Below are 24,487 nucleotides of genomic sequence, written 5' to 3'. Positions count from 1 at the left end.
TCAAACAAACTAAATTCGCACCTCCAGAGTAAGCAAAAGCTCATGCTTATTTTCTATGTTCATTACAAGCTCTTGCTTCGAACAATTATTCTTTTACATTTACTCGAACTACGCGCAAGGGTTTGATTTCGCTTTTTAAGTGAATACGTAGGCAATCCTTCACGGGATTCAACCCATTATATCTAAAATGTAAATAGAAGGACATTTGCATTGCATTTGAAATTCGACAAGAATAATAAGTGGAAAATCTCAACGGTTTCATAACAATTTAACCTTTTTTTATTTCATTCACTTTCTAATAATAATAGTAGTACGTTACATAATAAAAATAGAATAGGCTAGGATTCTAAAAATCCCTCCTTTTTATTACAACAATAATAATAATAGTCAAATAATAATAAAGACTCGGGCTATTCCTCCATCTTCCCCTTGCCCTTGTCATTCTTGTCATATTTCCCGTCACGACCTCGAGCCGGGCGCTCTTGCACCACTTCAGACCTAATCACCAACGGTCTTTCTCGAGGCCTGACTCTTCCGTTCTTGCCAACCACCATCTCTGCGACAGGAGTAGTCTTTGATTTCTTCGAAGGATGAATGACCTGAAACCCAGCTTCTTCTTCTCCCTCGGTCAGATGCTTCTCCTTCTCTTTCTCTCCTTCGCGCACCTTGTAGTCAACAGGCTCGCGTTTCCTCAGTCTCTCGCGCTCTTCCAGAGTTGCAGCCTTTCTCCACCTCAGATAAGAATCCGACACCCACAAAGCATTGGTGGAGAAGCTCAGGAACCACATGTTTCTTTGGGCCCATTTAATGGCCCACTCTCTTCGGCTCTCTGTAGTAAGCGCCATGGCAGTCTGCGGGACGGTATCAAGCCTAGAGATCTTCTGCTTCAGCCCAACTTGCCTCATCAATCTTTCCGGAAAGATGCATACCATAAACTCCAATCCCGGAATGCGCACGGACCTAGTGGGATCCAAAGAAGATACTCCAGTGACAGACTTGAGGTGCCACCACGGTACAACCCACCTGATGAACGGACCATCGTCATTCTTCAGCTTGTTCTTCCAATAATCACAGACCCGGGTGAAGTCCACCATGTACAACCGCGTCCTCATCGCAATCGAACGAGCATGATAAGAAAGTGCATGAACTGGGGGCTCGATCAATCGGAGCCGTTCCATAAGCCAAACCTACCAGAAGCAGGCATTAGACATCAAAAAAAAAAAAAAAAAAAAAAAAAAAAAAAAAAACAAAAAAAAAAAAAAAAAAAAAAACGAAAACACAAAAAAAGAAGATGTCTTTTTACCTGCAAAATGACGGGACTCCCCAAGAACGGCAAATCGCGGTTGGATTTCCTATTATCCAAACCCAAAATGATCTCTCCTAAGCATAAGCAAGCTGGGCTCCTGCGCAGCTCCATTTGCTCAATAAGACCCAAAAGACGGGGATCACCTCTCAGATCTTCGTCAACGTGTCCCTGGAAGACGTACACGTGCAGCAAACAAAAGCCAAATGCCCTCCTCCTGGCAACATGGGAAACAGTAGGGTCGGCCCTGTTGATGAATCGGTCTACAAAGTCCAACATTCTCACGCCTTTCGGGGTAACTAAGCGATCCACCTCAAGTCTAGTCAGTCCAAGCAAGTCTCTGAATTTGCTCTTATACCCTTGTGAAGTGGAAGGAATGACAGGTAGATGTTCGGGGTCCCACCCACCAATAACAGCAATTTCTTCAGGAAATGGGCAAATATCACCTCCCGGGAACGCGAAAACATGATAATTCGGGTCCCAATAGTCAAGGCAAGCATCCAAGAACGGTTTTACTACCTTAATGAGTTTCAAACTCAACAAAGACCCAAGGTTATAAGCACCCATGCCGTGCTTCTCCATATTCGAAAACTCGTTGGTCCATTCCTTCAAGCGGATCTCCAAAGTATTCATGATGACAATTCTCTTTTTGAAAATTTATTTTGGGAGTTTTATCTGAATAGACGAAGAAGAGACGAAAGATTTGTGTAAATTTAAGCTTCGTCGACGCTTCTATTTATACTAATTGCTGTTTCCAAAAATCCGTCAGAACGGACAAGCTTGGGAATAGGCGCAGCGCCTGCTGCGCCTCTTCAAAGGGACGCAGCTCATGCTGCGCCTTTTCCCCGGTCTCACTTCTGTGATTTCCGCGTTGGATCTTTCCTAATTCTATAACGCATGATTTCCTATTCCTGCGGGGTTTTATTTTGGTAAATACGAGAAGTTTACCATGTTTCAGGCCTCCTAGATCTGCGGGCACGTATTTTAAGGCAACATCGACATTTCTGCCGTTATATCACATTTGCAGATTTCATTTTAAACATAATTTTCCCTTTAATTTTGACTTGTGTATATTGATTTCTTTTATTTAATTTCATTTTCTAACTTATAGATTTCTCTTTTTTCTTTTTTTTAGGGGGTAACCCTCCCTACCGTCCGGTCATTTCCGGCAAAATTTTTGCACTTTTGTGATCTTTTGCGTCTCATTTTGCGCTGATTAAAGGCCTTATGTATATAAAATGTATGTTTTGCGTGATTTCTATGTAAATTTCGGCAGCATGACGGCGTAAACCGTTATCTACCAAACCTGTTCAAGAACTAACCTGCAGGTACAAGCAACACAACCCAGCAGCAAAGGCACTCAGGCCATCGCATATACACCAAACAAAGCAAATGTACAAGCAAACTGGGAGCTTGCGCCCCGAACGAAGTCCAAAAGTCCAAGTAAACTGGGGGCTTGCGCCCCAAGCAAAATCCAAAAAATGTTCAAAATCAGATGTCCAAATGTACAAGTCTACAAAACTACACAAGACTACTGCTGGGCGCCCTCCAACTCGGCAACTCTCGCCACAAGAACGGCGATCTCGGCGTCCCGAACCTCGAGCTCCCTCAGCAAGCGAGCCGTCTCCTCCCGAGACTGGGTCAACTCTCGCTCCAGCTCGCGGTCACCCTGTAAACAACAACAAATTGGCTCATGTCAATCAATTCAAGCAAAATTGGAAATCAAAAAAAAAAAAATCAAAATCAAAAGTCAAATAAGGTTCATACCTGACGACCTCGACCACCGACGAGTGCCTCGATGGCAGTAGCTCGCAGCCGGTTGGCCACCCTCCATAGCGCCACGAACCGGGACGGCGCGACCTGCATTATCAAAGAAATTCTCAGCAAATTGAACAAACTCAATCAAATGTGTTCTTACACAAAAGCCATACAAGTTGGAGGCTTACCCTCCGAATCAGATGCTGCCAGTCATCTAAGCCAGCATCCGTCACAACTACGTCAAAGTCACGCAACTCGGAGATCGTCGTCCTCCCGGTCGCGTCAGTGTACTCGAGGGTCTCGGGGTACTTTGGGGGCTCGATGCCCGCCGCCTCAACCTCCTGCAAGGACAAATAGCTCTCGTTAATCGATGATCTTTCATCGCAATTCTCGAAATCAAATCAGGAAAAAAGTAAAAGATACTCACCACTACCGGCCAGTACGCCAACCTCCCGTAAAGGAACGCCGAGTAGTCCTCGCTAGGCAGAAGAAGGTCGTCGCCACTGGCACCAGCCAAGTCCGCCTCCCTCTCAGCCTCAGAAGGCTCCCTAAACATCGTCCTGGGAGGATCAACGGGAACCGTCAACACGTCCCGAGAGCACTGACGAGCCAACCGCTCGCCCAAGTACCACACAGGACCCATCGACGTCCTCAACAGCAGTCGACTCGGGCTCCTAGGTCGAAGGACCTCAGCGACAAAAGGAGGCGCTCCAGCGTACTCCGCCCAAGGTCTGGGCACCCACTGTGACAAGATAAGGCAAAGATCATCCCTATGATCAATTAAAAGCAAAGTATAAGAAGAATAAATGAATACAAATGGGGTACTCACGCTGCTCAGCTGAAGAGCGTTCACGTCCCGCCGGTAGACATTGTGAGAAGAACGCTTGCTCTTCGTCCGGCACATCACCCAATCTCTCACCACGGGATATGCCCTCTCCAGCGGCTCCGTCCTCTTGGGCGCGAGGCCCGGAAAGTAGGAGTACACCCACGCCTGTAAAACAGAATAATCAATGACGATCTTTCGTAGTTTGATAAAGAAAGGAAGTTACGTTGGTCTAAAGGTTCATACCTCCAACAGTAGCCCAGGTCCGACAGCACCAGGAGAAGTCCCCTTCTCCATCAACTCCGGACGAACCATGGCCCTCATAAAGCGGATGAGGACCGCAAAGCCAGCAGCGGACGTTTGCATATTATTATTCATTTGTCCCCAGCGCAACAGTATTTTGCAGTATTGCTCACTCAAGATTTCTTCCATGACGATCAAGATGTTCCTAGTCGTCAAAACATTTGTCCTCAGCGCAGCAGTATTTTGCAGTATTGCTCACTCAAGATTTCTTCCATGACGATCAAGATTCAACCTCAAGTTTTGCCAGAGTTCGCTTGAGACCGACGCAAGCGGATGCCCCAACAGTTTCTACCGACGTCCTGCTACCCCCACTATATTTTGTGTTTCCCCGCGGAGTTCGACAGGGTGTCATTCTCCAGAAGTTCCTATACCCAAATCTTAGCCACCTTTAAGTTGACCTTATTATTAGGCTTCCCTCCCGTCGATACTTTCCTTTAGGGCCCCGTACCCTAGCACAATCCTTATATACCCTAAAGGTCTTACCCTTAGCTCCCATGCTCAACCTTAGCTCCTACGCAACTCCGAAAGCATCTCGAGAAGAAGTCTCAGGTATGGTCTCTTCTTATGGCTGGCGAGCCTCCTTACGTAGTCAAATGGACTTTAAACGACCCTCCCCGATAGTCGACAGACTCTAAAATGTTCCCGACGACAGGTCCTTGGCTCAGACCCCTTGAGCCGCCTCGCGTCGCCATAGTCGTCAGGTTGTAATCTTCGATTGACCTGATGGCTATACTTTGACTTTCGCCTTGTCCAAGCCTCAGTCAAAGTGGGGGCTCTGTAGATACCTCGTTTCTGCACCTCCCGCAAACCACCCGGTGATGATTGGGCCGCATGTTTGATACGCGGAATGATTTGTGACAGTTCGTAAGATTGTCGTCAAGTGATTGCTCAAATATTAAATGTCTACCTCTTAGTTGTCATCTACACGCCGATACGGTCGTTTTGACAGTAATTAGAGTACATTCGGAGTCCGGGTCAAAAACCGTCTCCATTTTCTCGATAATCGTTAAATCCCGAGTCGAATGTTCTGGAATGTTCCGGATATTTCTATTCCATATTTCATAAATTTTATCTTTTGGCAAACAATATCCCGTAATATTCATATAAGATATTAAGGATATTCGAATTATTTCCGTCCTACCATAACTCAAACACGGAAATCTTTCTTCAGCAGGAGGAAACCTCCTGGGAATGTACGCAAGAAGAGTCTTCGCCTCTTCCAAGAGACGCAAGGTGGGCTGCGCTCTTCCCGTGCCCTTCTCTGCATGTTTTACGTATCTTTTTTCATATCTTTCCGAGATTCACTTCCAAAGAGTCTCCGAAACCCTAATTCCTTCACGTGATTAGTATAAATAGGAGCCTTCGTTCCTCATATTTCTCACGCGAGTGTCCGCCCTTCTCTTCTCCCTTTGCATTCTAGACTTTGTTCTTACTTATTGGCGCCTACGTGCTTGAACTTTCGACCACGTAAGCTCGGATCTTTCCGGGTACCAGCCTCTCCGTTGCATGACCGACCAATTTGACCAACTACACTCAATCAACTTAATTAATCAATCGTTTTCCTCTTACGAGGGCACTTTCCTTGCATTCACGTCGAGCATCATTAATCGATATCTTAGTCCTTCTCGTTTCGTCAACATGTAAGTCTGAGGGTGTATAATCCTTATTTATTTATTGTATTTACCTTTTGTACCATTATTGTAAGATTTACGTCGAAAATACCTCATTAAAACCGATTTCTAAAAACGTCTTTAAAACCCTGTTTTTGCGGATTTCCAGTAGATAACCGTCGAGAAAGGACGCAGCAACTGCTGCGCCTCTTCGAAGGAGCGCAGTTCCTGTTGCGCCTCTTCGTGAGGCTGCCGCAGTTCCTGCTTCCTTTCTTCTTCGTTTGTCCTCTGTAATTCGTATTCAAATCTTTATTTTGCTTGCTTCGTCTGTTAATTCTTCGTTGTAGTATCATAATAATTCACATGTATTAATCACCATCATTAGCATGTTTTAATTGTCTTAAATCCGACTTAAATCCCAAGTAATCCAATATTTGCGGGTTTTCGTCATTAAATTCAAACCCGGATTTTAGAGATTCAATTTAATCATATTGAGTTTCTGGAGTTCATCATTGATATAGTTCAATCTGTTTATTCGCATGTTCGTCCCATATTCGTTGTATATCCGTCGTGTTTAGCCTAATTGACTTATTTCAATAGAGGACTCATTAATATTCTCATCATTATTTCATGTAATTAATCCGTTTCCGATTCGTCCCATCCATGTTTATCGCTTTCATGACCATCATTCACATGTAGTTAACCTATTAATCACTTCCATCCGAGTAAATATTTTAATCCATCATTAAATTCATCAATTTAGATTAACGATTTGCGGTTCCGGCTTCACAGCCAGAACTCACCCTTGGAACAGACGCAAAGAATCGCTGCGCTCTCTTCGAGGGCGCGAGCCTCGCTGCGCTGTTCCCAGGATGATTTCTGTCCCCGAACTCCGTTTACGCCTTGACCTAGTTTAATTAGCTCGTATTAATCGACTACTATTCGTATTATCACCTTCTGATCTGTTCGTAATTTTTATTCTTTTATTCTTTTCTCAAATTATCCGTTTTAAAGGTACTTTCGACATAAATCGCCTAATCCTTTGTAATTAATGTAATTTTCATTATTGTAATTCATAATTATTGTATTTCTTTTATCATTTGTATGTTCTCACATGTAAATCAACATTAAATCCTATTTCGACCCAATTGTATGCTAATTACGTGTTTCACCGACTTAGTTTAATTCTCACATGTTAGGATTAATCTATGGATGTTGCATGGCATGCATATAGCCGACGATATATCAAGTACGAACAACTTCCCTAATCATTAGTAGAGGCCGTTATCGAGGCGGGCGGGATTAGGTGTTCGATCAAAAGAGCTTCCTAATACGTACCCTCACCCCTTACTCCAGATCTCCGTGAGCACCCGTGTTCATTGGCATCCACGAGAGTCATTCTATACATAGAATGCTAAGGGTAACGATTGCTTAGTGTTCATGTCACTACTTTGTCTCTTGACATGACACGAGGTATTCGAACGGTTCCAATTTCCCATAAAAATTGGTGGCGACTCCATACAAAATGCAAACGCTTGTTTCGACCTTCACTAAGCGCCCCCGTGGGCGGCCCGCTGTCCACATCATCCAGCATTCATCAGTCAAGGCTACTGTGACATGGTCTGGTTCAATTTTTGAGATGAAAGCATTGTGTGCACAGAAAATTTGAAGCGATGATCTGGTTTTTATTCTAGAGGTTAAGTCACTGGTTAGATTTGATAGAGGATGTGAGCTTTGGTGTTTCCATTTTTTTGGAATAAGTGGGTTAGAGGATTCAGTTTGTTCGTCTGCAACAGTAGAGGGGGCTGTTACATGAGAATTGTTTGAAGGAGGTGATTGTGGTTCATTTATGTTTAGATTAGGCTGTTCTTCACCATCCTTGTTCCTCCTGGATGGGGTAGCATCATCTTGTGTAGGAGGACGATTAGTTCCCCCTGAATTTTGGACATCCTCCTCATGCAACAGTGGCTCCAACTGTTGCTCAGCCTCTTCTACCACTTAATCCATATCATGTCGTGTCATACCAATCTCAAAATCGTCATCATATTCATCATCCTCATCATCAACCTGTGTATTTGAAACAAAAAGACTAGATTCGTCAAATATTACATGAACGCTTTCTTCCATTTTCATAGTTCTTTTGTTATAAACCTTATAGGCTTTACTATGATCGGAATAACCAACAAAAACACCTTCATCACTACGAGCGTCAAATTTGCCAAGGTTGTCTTTTCCATTATTGTGCACAAAGCATTTACTACCAAAACATTTTAAATGTGAAAGATTATATTCCTCGTAGTAGTTCATAGGGAGTTTTCTCAATGATTTTTCTAATCATGACACGGTTGTAAATATAACAAGATGTGTTTACGGCTTCGGCCCAAAAATTCTTAGGGACTTTAGAGCTAATGAGCATGGTTCTAGCCATATTTTCAAGAGTTCGATTCATTCGTTCCACAACCCCATTTTGTTGTGGGGTTCTTGCGGCCGAGAAGTTATGACTAACACCATTCTCATTACAATAAGACTCAAATGACGAGTTCTCAAACTCGGTTCCATGGTCGGATCTCAATGAGACAAGTTTATAACCAAATTTGTTTTGAACCTTTTTGACCCAAATTAAGAACTCATCAAATGTTTGATCCTTAGAACTTAATAAGAGAAGCCAAACAAATATTGTGAAGTCATCTACAATGACACAAATAAAACGACTTCCACCTCTACTCACAACTCGCATGGGACCACATAAATCAATATGAATGAGTTCAAGAGGTAAGGAAGTGCTAACAACCTTTTTGGATTTAAAAGAGCATTTAACTTGTTTTCCTTTAACACAATCATCGCAAAGTGATTTAAATTCAAACTTAATGTTAGGAATGCCGTCAACTAGATCAAGTCTCTTGAGGGTGTTAAGTGTCTTAGCATTTACATGACCAAGTCGTTTGTGCCAAAGCCAAGGGTCGTTCTTTTGAACACTCATGCATGATAGTGATTGACCCGACAATGAATATAAGTTAGTCATGTAGACATCTTTGACACGTTTACCTTCAAGTATGAGTTCTCTAGTTTTTCCATTGACGATTCTACATTCACTAGCAAGAAATTCAACAATATTACCTCGATCACATAGTTGTGAGATGCTCAAGAGATTGTGTTCCAAACCTTTGACAAGCAACACTTTGTCCACGCATAATGACTTTGACTTACCAACTTTTCCAATACCAATGATTTCACCTTTCTTGTTGTGAGCAAAAGTCACCATGCCACCGTCGTAGGCTTGTAGCGAGAGGAATTGGTTTTCATCTCCCGTCATGTGACGAGAGCATCCACTTTCTAACTACCAATTGCTGCCGCCCCTCACTAATGCCTATAAGAAATCAAACATTTAGTTTAGGAACCCAAACGAGTTTGGGCTCCTTCTTGACAACGACCTTTTTGACTTCCTCTTTCTTAATCCACACTTGTTTAGCATTTTTAGTGTTTCTTTCTAAGTCACAGACTCTTTTTTCACAACCATTAAACTCATGACCTGTTTTGCCACAATAGTTACAAATGATATACTCAGGAAGACCAGCATACTTTCTTCTTCGAAAGTCAGTTTGACTTGGATCCTGGTTTTGAGTGCAACAGTGTGTGCTACTGTTGCATTTGAAACCAAGTCTAGCTTTCTTTGCAAATTTTTCATATTCTTGTGATTGTTTCAAGAGAAACTCCAAAACATTCTGACTTCCTTCCCATTTTAAGTAGAACATCTTAGCCTCATCTAGCTCTTTAGTCAATTTTAGCAAGATGATTAAGATTTAATTTACCTAAATTGTCGAAAGCTTGTTTTGCAAGTCTTGCTTCATCACTAAGTAACATCCCAATTTGTTCCAATTGTTTATTATCCCTTTGACACAATTTGAGGTCAGCTAGAAGAGTGTCACGTTCCTTAGTCAAAGAAGACACTAATTTCGTGAGAGTATCTATTTCTTTTCTTGACTCAGATGCAATAGTAGAGACCTCTGTGGCAAGAGTCTGTTCAGCCCTTTTTAATATCTCAATTTGAGCAAGAAGGTCATCATTTGATTTTTGAGCTTGTTCTAAGGCACTTTTGACATGATTAGACTCATCATTTAACATTTCAGCAATCTTAACGAGATCATTCTTTTCGTTGTTACGAGTTGCTAAGTCAATCAAAAGTTGGTCACGTTCTTGAGTTAGTGACGACACATTTCCTTTGTTAGAACTGGATGCAACAGTGCAGGGATCTGTTGCATCGGTTTCATCGACTTTGTTGGCTAAAAACAAATTTTGTTTTCGAAGCTTTTTGATTTCTTTCTCAAGACTCAATAAGGAACTAGGTTGATCATTCTCATTTAAACTTTCTTTTAGGACGACATTTTCCTCAGCTATGTCCTCAATTTCGATTTGCATAGCTTCCAACTTATTAGTTTGGACACGACATTTATCAATAAATTGATCTAGGAGGAGACAAACTTTGTCTTTAGAGAAAGATCGAACCTTTTTCTTGAGCTTAATTACCTCATGGTCTGAATCAGAGTCTGAGTCCGCGGAGTGAGCCATAAGACACTTGATGTCTTCTTTCTTTGATGATTTGGAAACACTTTTTGAGGAACTAGACGAGATGCTAAGTTTGGCGTCTAATTCATCCTCAAGGACATCGTCCTCTTCAGAATCAGACATGCCCTAAATAGCAGTCATTACTTTGTTTTTGTAATCACGTTTTGCAAAGTCACGTTTTTCCTTAGATTTAATATCGTTCCACTTTGGGCATTCTTTGATTTGGTGACCTTTGTCACCACATTTAACGCAACCAACAGTGGAGTTAGATCTTCGCTTAGGAAAACGGCGTTTACTAGAGTTGTTGCTATACCTTTGAGAGTTTCGACCATTTATCATGCCAACAATGTTTTTAGTGAACATTGCAAACTCATCATCTTCATCCTCCTCATCACTTGAGAGAGCATTAAGAGCGAGTCCTTTCCCTCTAGAGCTTTCACTCGAACGCTTCATGAGAGTTAACTCATGAGCCATAAGTGAGCCCATAAGTTCATCAAGGGTGAGCAAAGAAAGTTCCTTAGCTTCCTCAATAGCCGTAACCTTCGGTTGCCACTTTTCAGTTAGGCTACGAAGGATTTTACGAACTAAATCCTCGGATTGAAAACTCCTACCGAAACTCTTAAGGTCATTGACAATACTAGAAAACCGTGAAGACAAACTATTAATTGACTCATCTCGTTCCATATTGAACATCTCATATTGTTGCATGAGAAGATCAATACGGTATTTCTTGACTTGTGACGTTCCCTCATAATCAAGGCTTAGGGTGTCTCAAATCTCTTTGGCCGAAGCACATCCGGATATACGATTTATCTCTTGGTCACCGATCCCATATTGAAGAATGGACATGGCCTTAGAGTTTTTTTCGATTTTCTTATAGTCGGCCTCAACATACTTATCCTCACTTTTCAAGGTACTAGTGCCATCAGCATTAGTGTGGACAGCGGGCCGCCCACGGGGGCGCTTGGTGAGAAGGTCGAAAACAAGCGTTTGCATTTTGTATGAAGTCGCCACCAATTTTTATGGGAAATTGGAACCGTTCGAATACCTCGTGTCATGTCAAGACACAAAGTAGTGACATGAACACTAAGCAATCGTTACCCTTAGCATTCTATGTCTAGAATGACTCTCGTGGATGCCAATGAACACGGGTGCTCACGGAGATCTGGAGTAAGGGGTGAGGGTACGTATTAGGAAGCTCTTTTGATCGAACACCTAATCCCGCCCGCCTCGATAGCGGCCTCTACTAATGATTAGGGAAGTTATTCGTACTTGATATATCGTCGGCTATATGCATGCAATGCAACATCCAAGTTTTAATCCTAACATGAGAAGATTAGGCTAAGTCGGTGAAACAATTAATTAAGCATACAATTAATGTCGAAGTAGGATTTAATGCTCATTTACATGTGAAAACATACAAAGAATAAAAGAAATACAATAATTATGAATTACAATAATGAAAATTACAATAATTACATTGGAATAGGCGATTTATGTCGAAAATACCTTCAAAACGGATAATTTGAGAAAAAGAATAAAAGAATAAAAGAATAAAATTAATGAAATAAATAAATTACGAACAGGACAGAAGGTGATATTACGGATAATAGTTGATTATACACAGACTAATTAGACTAAGTCAAAGCAACAACGGAGTTCAGAGACAGAAAATCATCTGGAACAGCAAAGCAGAGCCGCGCCTCTGAAGAGGCGCAGCGATTCTTTGCGTCTGTTCCAAGGGTGAGTTCTGGCCGTGGCGTTTAACGCAAATCGTTAATGTCAATTGATGATTTTAATGGTTAATTGATAATAATTACTCGGATGAAAGTGGTTAACATGTTGTTTAACATATGAATGGGTCATAAAACAGTAAAACATGAATGAGACGGAATTAAACGGATTAATTACATGAATGAATGATAGACATTAATGAGTCCTCTGTTGAAATCAATTAACTAGGTTAGATATAATGATATATGACGAACTAATGATGAATACATGACAAAAGACAGGTTAGAATGTATCAATGACGAGTTCCAGAGATTCAATATGGATGAATCGAACCTCCAAAGCCCGGGTTTGAATTGAATGACGAAAACCCGCAAGTATTGAATTACTTGGGATTTAAGTCGGATTAACAATGAATTATACGAATTAATGATGATGCTTAATATACATGTGAGTTATATACTACTTATGACGAAGAATTAACAAACAAACGAAACAATCAAAACAAGAGTGACGAATTACAGAGGACGAAGGAAGAAGAAAAGAAGCAGGAACTGCGGCAGCCTCACGAAGAGGCGCAGCAGGAACTGCGCTCCTTCGAAGAGGCGCAGCAGTTGCTGCGTCTTTTCTCGACTGTCAGTCTTCTGAAAATCCGTAAAAAAAGGTTTTAAAGATGGTTTTAGAAATCGGTTTTAATTGGTATTTTCGACATGAATCTTACAATTGTGATACAATAATTAAAAGTACAATAAATAAATAAGGATTATACACCCTCAGACTTACATGTTGACGAAACGAGAAGAACTAAGATATCGATTAGTGATGCTCGACGCGAATGCAAAGAGAGTGCCCTCGTAAGAGGAAAACGATTGAAATAAATTGATTAATTAGATTGATTATTGTGTAGTTGGTCAAATTGGTCGGTCATGCAACGGAGAGGCTGGTACCCGGAAGGATCCGAGCTTACGTGGTCGAATGTTCAAGCACGTAGGCGCCAATTAGTAAGAACAAAGTCTAGAATGCAAAGGGAGAAGAGAAGGGCGGACACTCGCGTGAGAAATATGAGGAGCGAAGGCTCCTATTTATACTAATCACGTGACAGAATAGGGTTTCGGAGACTCTTTGGAAGTGAATCTCGAAAAGATATAAAAAAAGATACGTGGACATGCAGAGAAGGGCCTGGGAAGAGGCGCAGCAGACCACTGCGTCTCTTGGAAGAGGCGCAGCACCTGCTGCGTCTATTCCCAGGAGGTTTCCTCCTGCTGAAGAAAGATTTCCGCGTTTGAGTTATGGAAGGACGGAAATAATCCGATCTTCCTTAATATTTTATATGAATATTACGGGATATTATTTGCCAAAAGATAAAACTCGTGAAATATGGAATAGAAATATCCGGAACATTCCAAACATTCGACTCGGGATTTAACAATTATCGAAAAATGGAGACGGTTTTTGACCCGACTCGAATGTACTCTAATTACTGCCAAAACGACCGTATCGGCGCGTAGATGACAACTATGAGGTCGACATTAATATTTGAGCAATCACTTGACGATAATCTTACGAACTGTCACAAATCGTTCCGCGAACCAAACATGCGGCCCAATCATCACCGGGTGGTTTGCGGGAGGTGCAGAAACGAGGTGTCTACAGAGCCCCCACTTTGACTGAGGCTTGGACAAGGCGAAAGTCAAAGTATAGCCATCAGGTCAATCGAAGATTACAACCTGACGACTATGGCGACGCGAGGCGGCTCAAGGGGTCTGAACCAAGGACCTGTCGTCGGGAACATTTTAGAGTCTGTCGACTATCGGGGAGGGTCGTTTAAAGTCCATTAGACTACGTAAGGAAGCTCGCCAACCATAAGAAGAGACCATACCTGAGACTTTATCGAACTTCGCGGGGAAACAAGAAATATTGAAAGCAGCAGGACGTCGGTAGAAACTGCTGGGGAATCCGCTTGCGTCGGTCTCAAGCGAACTCTGGCAAAACTTGAGGTTGAACCTGCTTGCGTCGGTCTCAAGCAAATTCTTGCTGGGGAATATATTGAACATCTTGATCATCGTGGGAGAAATCTCGAATGAGCAGTACTGCAAAATACTACTGCGCTGGATAAAAGGATATGAGCAGTACTGCAAAATACTACCGCGCCGGATAAAATGAATTGAGCAATACTGCAAAATACTACTGCGCTGGATAAAATGAATTGAGCAATACTGCAAAATACTACTGCGCTGGATAAAATGCGGGCCGGAACGAAAGGAAATCATCGAAACGGACCAAAAGAATATAATAGCGTCAAGGAAGAGGCGCACCAAAGATGGGCCCACAAATAACGAACTCATAACGAATTTTTGAAAATCCGTATGGAGGGAACACAAGGAAAAGGCGCAGCAAGAGCTGCGTCTCTTGGAAGAGGCGCAGCACCTGCTGCGTCTTTTCCCCAATTTGGCTTTCCTGCGTAAAAACGCGAAATCAGAAGGGATTGTATTCATTATTTCGAAACACAATTCTTGCGATTTCTCTCTCAAATCTTCACCATTTCCGTCGAGGTTTGATCCAAAAGCTTGCACTAAACATGACTAATCGAGGTATGTATTCCAATCTTGCATTAATCCTCTACATTTGTTGAATTTTGAGCCGCGAGATTTAGGGTTTTCGACCCTTTTGATCGAAAATTTGGGGCTTTTCCCCCAAATGGATTGGCCATGCCAAATTGATGTTAGAAACGGATAGTAAGCAATGTTAGGAACATAACCATGTATTTGCTTCGAATTTTTGTCGAGTTTTGAGCTCTTGAGTGAATTTTGAGACGGTTTTACAGCTGAACCGCAAATTGCTTCGAAAATAGCCTTAGGAATGCCCATTTGCGATGAAATTTGATATTCGGAATCCTTGGATGATGGGTAAACTTTCCACCATCTCGGAATTTTGGTTTGTAACAACTTTTTCGGGACACCTTTTAGGGCATAATCGCCGTTATAGCGGAATGCTGCCGAATTTTCGACTTGAACCCGGAACTAGGCTTCGACTTGGACTTGACTTGACCCAATTCATCACATGAGTGATTGGGTTGGCGGGAATATGGCCAAAGATGGCATGGAAAGGGGCGTTTTCAGGGCTTTGAAGGCTCGAAAACTCCTTAACAAAGGCTTGTCGTCATGTGACGCGGCCTGAATTTACTTTAACGTTGCAGGTGATGAGGCTTCTACTTCTGGGAGGACTCCCATGGAGATAGACGCCACTACCGTGAGGAGGCTTTAGAGCGGGGCCTTCACCGCCGCGGTGATGGCTGCTGAGTTTCACGAGGAGGAGGCTGTCGAGGAGGAGGAGATCCCGAGACGAGCCAACGTCGGGCGAGGGGGTCGTCAGCTGAGGGGAGCTCCTGCATGGGCCGAGACCTGGGAGAGTAGGCATCTCGTGTGGGCTGCAGAGGGTCACCTGTCCTACAGGACGGTGAAGAGTCTGGTAAATAGGAATTCACTACTCACTACCTGTCCTCTTTCATTCTTTTTTGTCCAAATTTCTTTCAAATTTCAGCCAAAACTAAAGATAGCTTTGTTTTAAATCATTATAGGAGGCCGGGAACATCAGGTCGTTCTCGGGTTACACGACAGCAATGGAGCACTACGAGCGGCTGTCGGCGGAGGAGAGGGCCATGATCGAGCGTGGAGCGTTTGGTCCTCTGGTTCAGGTCTGGAGGGATATCGTGAAGAGGAAGTTGCGGGCTAACCTTAGCCTGGTCCGCGCTTTCTTGGACCGATTTTGGGATACGACTTCCACGTTTCACCTGCCTTTCGGTGAGGTGGGAGTTACTCTGGAGGATTACGGCATGATCTCTGGTCTGCCGTGCGGGACCGAGGAGATGGTGTGGCCGGAGACTGCCATGAGGGCGGACTCGGCTGAGGCGAGGAGGTTGATCGGTTGGAACTTGTCGCCGAAGGCTGTTGCAGTGCCGGGTTTGGTACTCAGTACCTACGTTCGAGACTACTTCGCGGGGAAGACCCCGGCGCTGGTGACGATCGATGGGAGGGAGACGGCTCCTCCTCCCTGCACAGCTGAGCAGAGGGCTCGCCTGTGGCTTTGGTGGTTTCTGTCTTCGATTTATCTCGGAGACAAGGGTGAGAGACTGTCGACGAAGCTTCTTCCCTTTCTTTCTAACCTGAGTTCCCTAGGGCGCTGGGACTGGGTCACTGCTGGTTTTGCGGTCCTCATCCGCTTCATGAGGGCCATGGTTCGTCCAGAGCTGATGGAGAAGGGGACTTCTCCAGGTGTTGTCGGACCTGGACTACTGTTGGAGGTATGAATCCTCCCTTTTAATAGCAAATTCCTATCTTTATCGAATTACGAAGGATCGTTCTTGATTATTCTGTTTTACAGGCGTGGGTGTACTCCTACTTCCCGAGTCTCGCGCCGAAGAGGACGGAGCCGCTGGAGAAGACCTATCCCGTGGTGAGGGATTGGGTGATGTGTCGGACGAAGAGCAAGCGTTCTTCGCACAATGTCTGTCGGCGGGACGTGAACGCCCTTCAGCTGAGCAGCGTGAGTATCCCACTCGTATTCATTTATATTTCTTATCCTTTGCCTTCGCTTGATCATAGGAATGATCTTTGCCTTATCTTGTCGCAGTGGGTGCCCAGACCTTGGGCGGAGTACGCTGGAGCGCCTCCTTTTATCGCTGAGGTCCTTCGACCTAGGAACCCGAGTCGGCTGCTGTTGTGGACGTCGATGGGTCCTGTGTGGTATCTGGGCGAGCGTTTGGCTCGTCAGTGCTCTCGGGACGCGTTGACGGTTCCCGTTGATCCTCCGAGGACGATGTTCAGGGAGCCTACTGAGGTTGAGAGGGAGGCGGACCTGGCTGGTGCCAGTGGCGACGACCTTCTTCTCCCTGGCGAGGACTACTCGGCGTTCCTTTACGGGAGGTTGGCGTACTGGCCAGTAGTGGTGAGTATCTTTTACTTTTCCTTGATTTGATTTTGAGAATTACGACGAAAGATCATCGATTAATGAGAGCTATTTGTCCTTGCAGGAGGTCGAGGCGGCGGGCATCGAGCCCCCAGTGTACCCCGAGACTCTTGAGTACACTGACGCGACCGGGAGGACGACGATCTCCGAGTTGCGTGACTTTGACGTAGCTGTGACGGATGCTGGCCTAGACGACTGGCAGCATCTGATTCGGAGGGTGAGCCTCCAGTTTATATACCTTTCGTGTAAGAACACATTTGATTGAACTTGTTCGATTTACTGAGAATTTCTTTTGAAATGCAGGTCGCGCCATCTCGGTTCGTGGCGCTATGGAGGGTGGCCAACCGGCTACGAGCTACCGCCATCGAGGCACTCGTCGGTGATCGAGGTCGTCAGGTATGAACCTCATTTGATTTCTTTTGATTTTTTTTGATTTTCGATTTTGCTTGAATTGATTGACATAAGCCACTTTACTTCTGTTTACAGGCTGGCCGTGAGTCGGAGCGAGAGCTGACCCAGTCTCGGGAGGAGACAGCTCGCTTGTTGAGGGAGCTCGAGTTTCGGGATGCCGAGATTGCCGCTCTTACGGCGAGAGTTGCTGAGTTGGAGGGTGCCCAACAGTAGTTTTGTGTAGTTTTGTAGATTTGTACATCTGATTTTGAACATTTTTGGCTTTGTTTGGGGCGCAAGCCCCCAGTTTGCTTGTATATTTGCTTCATTTGGTGTATATACGACGGCCTGAGTGCCTTTGCTGCTGGGTTGTGTTGCTTGTATCTGCAGGTTAGTTCTTGAACAGGTTTGGTAGATAGCGGTTTACGCCGTCATGCTGCCGAAATTTACATAGAAATCACGCAGAACATACATTTTATACATATGGCCTTAATTAGCGCAAAAAAGACTCAAAAGAACGTAAAAAATGCAAAAATTTTGCCGGAAATGACCGGATGGTAGTCACCGGACGGTAGGGAGGGTTACCCCCTAAAAAAAGAAAAAAGAGAAATCTATAAGTGTAGAAATGAAATGTAGAAATGAAATGTAGAAATGAAATGTTGAAATTTGTTAAAAAAATGAAAACAAAAGAAAATTATTTCCCAAAAGGAAAATGAAATTTATTTCCTAGAAAGAATGAAATTTAGTGTGATGAAATGGCGAAAGTGTCGACGTCGCCTCGAAATGCGTGCCCGCGAATTTAGGAAACTCGTAACATGGTAATCTCCCCGTATTTACCAAAATACAACTCCGCAGGGATAGGAAATCATGCGTTATAGAATTAGGAAAGATCCAACACGGAAATCATAGAAGTGAGACTGGGGAAGAGGCGCAGCATGAGCTGCGTCCCTTTGAAGAGGCGCAGCAGTCTTTGCGCCTGTTCCTGCCGGTCCGTTCTGGCGGATTTTTGGAAACAGCAATTAGTATAAATAGAAGCGTCGATGGAGTTTTAATTCACATAAATCTTCCGTCTTTTCTTCGTCTATTCACATAAAATTCCCAAAATAAATTTTCAAAAGAAAATTATCATCATGAATACTTTGGAGATCCGCTTGAAGGAATGGACTAATGAATTTTCGAATATGGAGAAGCATGACATGGGTGCTTATAACCTTGGGTCTTTGTTGAGTTTGAAACTCATTAAAATTGTAAAACCATTCTTGGATGCTTGCCTTGACTATTGGGACCCGAATTATCATGTTTTCGCGTTCCCAGGAGGTGACATTTGCCCATTTCCTGAAGAAATAGCTGCTATTGGTGGATGGGATCCCGAACATTTACCTGCCATTCTTTCTACTTCACAAGGGTATAAGAGCAAATTCAGAGACTTGCTTGGACTGACCAGACTTGAGGTGGATCGTCTAGTTACCCCGAAAGGCGTGAGAATGTTGGACTTTATTGATCGATTCATCAACAGGGCTGACCCTACTGTCTCTCACGTTGCTAGGAGGAGAGCATTTGGCTTTTGTTTGTTGCATGTGTATGTCTTCCAAGGGCATGTTGATGAAGACTTGAGAGGTGATCCTCGTCTTTTGTGCCTTATCGAGCAAATGGAGCTGCGCAGGAGCCCAGCTTGCTTATGCTTAGGGGAGATTATCTTGGGCTTGGATAATAGGAAATCCAACCGCGATCTACCGTTTTTTGGGGAGTCCCGTCATTTTGCAGGTAAAAGACACCTTTTCTTTTTCTCTTTTTTGTTGTTTTTGTTTTCGTTCGTTTTTTTTTTTTTTTTTTGTTCTTTTTTTCTTTTTTTTCGGTGTCTAATACCTGCTTTTGGTAGTTTTGGCTTATGGAACGGCTCCGATTGATCGAGCCCCCAGTTCATGCACTTTCCTATCATTCCCGTATGATTGCGATGAGGACGCGTTTGTACATGGTGGACTTCACCCGGGTCTGCGATTATTGGAAGAACATGCTGAAGAGTGATGATGGCCCGTTGATTAGGTGGGTCGTACCGTGGTGGCACCTCAAGTCTGTCACTGGAGTGTCTTCTTTGGATCCTACTAGGTCCGTGCGCATTCCGGGATTGGAGTTCATGGTATGCATCTTTCCGGAAAGATTGATGAGGCAAGTTGGGCTGAAGCAGACGATCCCGAGGCTTGACACCGTCCCGCAGACTGCTGTGGCGCTTACTACCGAGAGCCGAAGAGAGTGGGCTATTAAATGGTCCCAAAGAAACATGTGGTTCTTGAACTTCTCCGCCAATGCTTTATGGGTGTCGGATTCTTATCTGAGGTGGAGAAAGGCTGCGACTTCGGAAGAGCGCGAGAGACTAAGGAAAAGCGAACCTGTCGACTACAAGGTGCGCGAGGGAGAAAAAGAGAAAGAGAAGCATCTGACAGAGGGAGAAGAAGAAGTCGGGCTTCAGGTCATTCGTCCTTCGAAGAAATCAAAGACTACTCCTGTCGCAGAGATGGTGGTTGGCGAGAATGGAAGAGTCAGGCCTCGAGATAGACCGTTGGTGATTAGGTCTGAAGTGGTGCATGAGCGCCCAGCTCGAGGTCGTGACAAGAAGTATGACAAGAATGACAAGGGCAAAGGGAAGATGGAAGAATAGCCCGAGTCCTTATTTATTATTTGATTATTATTATTATTGTTGTAATAAAAAGGAGGGATTTTTAGAATCCTAGCCTATTCTATTTTTATTATGTAACGTACTACTATTATTAGAAAGCGAATGGAATAAAAAAGGTTGAATGGTTATGAAACCGTTGTGATTTTCTTTTATTATTCTTGTCGAATTTCAAATGCAATGCAAATGTCCTTCTATTTACATTTTAGATATATTGGGTTGAATCCGGTGAAGGATTGCCTACGTATTCACTTTAAAAAAGCGAAATCAAACCCTTGCGCGTAGTTCGAGTAAATGTAAAAGAATAATTGTTCGAAGCAAGAGCTTGTAATGAACATAGAAAATAAGCATGAGCTTTTGCTTGTTCTCAAGGTGCGAATTTAGTTTATTTGATGATATGAGGACGACAAATTTGTCAAAATGCAAGAGCACAGTGACACTTAGCTTATTTCAGCTTGGCCAGGGGCCGTTTATTTAGTGCCACAAGAGCGACACATGGGTTTACGCGAGGCGCGTGTGAGGTCCTATTCTAGGTATAGTATCGTTTCAGCTGGTCAAGGTTTGTTGGGTTTGAAAACTCATTCCCATCTAGGTCTGTGATTTTAACCGCACCCCCTGGGAGTATGGATTTGACTAGATATGGTTCGGCCCAATTAGGTTTGAATTTTCCCCTTGGGTCGACAGGTAAAAGAGCTCTAACCGATTTGAGTACTAAGTCTCCTTCTTTGATGTTTCTTGGCCTAACCCTTTTGTTGAAAGCTCGTTTGATACGTGCTTGATATGTTTGGACATTATGTAAGGCGCGTAGCCGACGTTCATCCAGGAGGATGAGTTCTTCATATCTATCCTTCTTCCAATCAGCTTCAGGGATTTGACTTTCGAGTAGAATACGCAAGGATGGTAGTTCTAGTTCGACTGGTTGTACGGCTTCCATGCCGTAGGTCAAATAGAAAGGAGTAGCCCCAGTGGGCGTCCTAACTGATGTACGATACCCCCATAAAGCAAAGGGTATCTTGCTTGGCCAATCCCTGTAGTTGTCAGTCATTTTCTTGAGAATTGTGACAACATTCTTGTTTGCCGCCTCTACCGCGCCGTTAGTCTGTGGTGATGCTTAATCTTATATTTGGCTAGCAATTGCTCGGTTTCGGCTTGGAAGTGTGATCCATTATCACTAATGATCTCATGTGGGCAACCATATCGACAGATGATGTTGTTTTGTATGAACTTTGCCACATTTTTAGCTGTAAGACCAGTGTAGGAAGCCGCTTCTACCCATTTGGTGAAGTAGTCAATTGCTACTAGAATGAAACAGTGACCTCCTGTTTAAACTGGGGTTATCTTTCCGATTATGTCAATTCCCCATGCAGAAAATGGCCAAGGAGATGTCATCGTATAGAGCAATGAAGGAGGGACATGTTGTACATTCCCGAAGATTTGACAATTGTGGCAATGTCTCACATATTTGATGCAATCAGATTCCATCGTGGTCCAATAATATCCCAAACGTGTGATTTTCTTTGCCATCATAGGCCCACTCATGTGGGGACCGCATTCTCCATCATGGACTTCTTCCATCACCTTTCGTGCCTGTGAATGATCAAGGCAACGTAGGACTACACCAAGAGGTGTTCTTTTGTATAATTCTCCTTGCATCAGAATGTATTGGGAAGCTAATAGGCGTATAGCACGTTGTCCCCTCTTGTCCATATCGGGTGGATAGGTACCATTGAGCTTAAAATTCAAGATTTCTTGGAACCAGGGTTCCTGCGCGATTTCCTCTTCATCGGTGATTTGATGGACATAAGCTGGTTCTGACCGTCGTTCGATGCACAAAGGCATGTCTATCATGTGATCTGGCATGTTTATCAAAGATGAAAGTTTCGCAAGAGCGTCTGCAAATTGATTTTCCTCTCGAGGTAGGTGTAAGTAGGTTACGTGATCAAAGAATTGAGCCACTTGGTCTATCCTAGCCTGATAAGGTGCAAGGCTTTCTCTTCGGATTTTCCAAGATCCTGTAACTTGGTTGATGATTAGTGATGAATCCCCATGTACTCGGAGGTTTTTGATTCCTAAGCTTACTGCTGCTTGTAGTCCGATGAGACAAGCTTCATACTCTGCAGCGTTGTTTGTCACCTCGAAGTCGAGTTTGACAGCAATTGGTGTATGCTCACCTTCAGGAGAAATGAGCAACACTCCTATTCCGAATCCTCTTAAGTTTGATGCTCCATCAAAGTATAGATCCCAGGAGTCTACATCTGTTTGAAGTATATCCTCGTCGGGAAATGACCAAGTATCTATGGTTTGTGCGTCGTTGATAGGATTTTCCGCGAAGAACTCGGCGACGGCGCGACCTTTTATGACTTTCAGTGGCACATATTTAAGGTCGAATTCTGAGAGCATCAGAGTCCATCTTGCTAGACGTCCGTTGAGGACGGGTTTTTCGAAGAGGTATTTGACTGGATCCATTTTGGAGTATATCTTGATGGAGTAGCTAAGCATGTAGTGACGTAGCTTCTTCGTTGCCCACACAAAAGCGAGGCATGTCTTTTCGTGTTGTGAGTATTTGCACTCATATTCCAAGAACTTCTTACTTAGATAGTAAATAGCTCTTTCTTCACTTCCTACGGTTTGAGCCAGCATAGCACCCATGGCGGTTTCAGTTACTGTGAGATATAAACCAAGAGGTTGATCTCGTTGTGGCGGCATGAGCACTGGTGGTTTAGCCAATATCTCCTTGATTCGGTAAACGCCTTTTGGCAATCATCATCCCACATGGTGTGGTCTGTTTTCTTGAGTTTCTTGTAAATCATCGTAAGTTTCGATATGAATTGACTTATGTATTGTACCTTTCCCAGGAATCCTCTGACTTCTTTTTCTGTTCGGGGTTGTGGCATTTCGATCAGAGCTTTGATTTTGGAAGGATCTATTTCTATTCCTCTTTGACTAACCACGTATCCCAGGAGTTTGCCAGATGTTACCCCAAATGTGCATTTCTGAGGATTGAGCCTCATGTTGTGCTTTCGTAGCCTTGCGAAGAATTTGCGAAGGTTCGCAATATGTCCCTCTCTTTCTTTGGATTTGACGATCATGTCATCTACGTATACCTCAACTTCTTTGTGCATCATGTCATGTAAGAGTGTAGTCGCGGTGCGTTGGTATAGCAGTAGGTTCCCCATTGGGTGACGAATGCGGTCTTATGCATATCTTCCATGGCCATATTGATTTGGTTATAACCCGCATATCCATCCATGAAGGATAGTAATGCGTGGTCTGCAGTATTGTCCACTAATATGTCGATGTGAGGTAGAGGAAAGTCATCTTTTGGACTCGCTTTGTTCAAATCCCTAAAGTCAACACAAACACGGATTCTCCCATCCTTTTTGGGTACGGGTACTATGTTGGCTACCCAGTCAAAATACTCGGAAACTTTGATGAACCCGGCTTTGAATTGCTTATCAACTTCTTCCTTAATCTTTAGAGCCCATTCTGTTCTCATTCGTCAAAGCTTCTGTTTCACAGGTTTGAAACCTGGCTTAATCGGAATCCTATGTTCGGCAATATCCCTGTCGATCCCTGGCATGTCTTTGTAGGACCAAGCAAAAACGTCTTTAAATTCATTTAGGAGGTCTATGAAATCGGCCCTTTCGGTAGAGCTCAAGGTAGTCCCTATCCTAAGTTCTTGGGGTTCTAGTTCGGTTCCTACGTTGATGGGTTCGGTGTCCTCTATTACTGGTCCCCCTTCCCCTTCCTGTAATATTTCTTTGGCTACGTAGGGAGGTATTTCGGCTAAGTCTGGGTCTTGGTCATCCTCAGTATCATCATAAACGGAATTGCACTCGAAAGAACACAGAGAGTAAGCAGAACCTGATTTATTCATATTAAGATTTGAGTAAATTTGAAACAAAGAAGCCAACTGATCCATGGTCAGTGGTGGCAAAGGGACAGTGGTTGGGGCATTTCCCGAACTACTGTGACTACTCGAGGCTAAGCTAGGAGAAACAAAGGGAGTGGGGACGACAACAGGAGTAGACTCTCTAATGACTTCTCTAGACTCCGACTCTGACTCCGACTCCGACTCGAATTCATCGTCTTCTGGTTCTCCTTTGAACATCTCTCCTTCTCCAGTGGTGAGCTTGAAGAGTCTTCCTTGGTTGTTGGTCCACTTGATTGATTTTCTCCATCCTTTCTGCTGCTTTGTGTCGGTTTCTGTGATCAACGCGGTGGGGTTGAAGCGATCGTCATGAAGTATCATGGTAATGATCTCATCCTGCGCGGCCCTAACGAATCGGTCCTCTCCAAACAATAGGCTAACAGCTTGTTCGTCTAAGCAAGGTGCTTAACGGGTTTTGACGGTAGGAACCGTTTCTGGA

At 43.6% G+C, this 24,487-nt stretch overlaps 1 protein-coding gene across 1 annotated transcript in view; it reads left to right on the top strand.

Moving 5' to 3' along the window:
* Positions 1 to 16,815: 16,815 nt before the first annotated feature.
* LOC141641723 (uncharacterized) overlaps positions 16,816 to 24,487 on the top strand; it is a 34,585-nt gene continuing 26,913 nt past the window's right edge. Inside the window, exons 1-3 of the mRNA XM_074450375.1 lie at positions 16,816 to 17,035; positions 17,121 to 17,273; positions 17,360 to 17,452. Coding sequence (XP_074306476.1) covers positions 16,820 to 17,035; positions 17,121 to 17,273; positions 17,360 to 17,452 — 462 coding nt within the window. The 5' untranslated portion in view covers positions 16,816 to 16,819. The remainder of the gene's footprint in view (positions 17,036 to 17,120; positions 17,274 to 17,359; positions 17,453 to 24,487) is intronic.

Source organism: Silene latifolia, chromosome 2 (genome assembly GCF_048544455.1).
Source record: "Silene latifolia isolate original U9 population chromosome 2, ASM4854445v1, whole genome shotgun sequence".
NCBI classification, from domain to species: domain Eukaryota; kingdom Viridiplantae; phylum Streptophyta; class Magnoliopsida; order Caryophyllales; family Caryophyllaceae; genus Silene; species Silene latifolia.
Note: the sequence above shows the minus strand (reverse complement) of the source record. Positions and strands in the feature narration are given on the sequence as shown.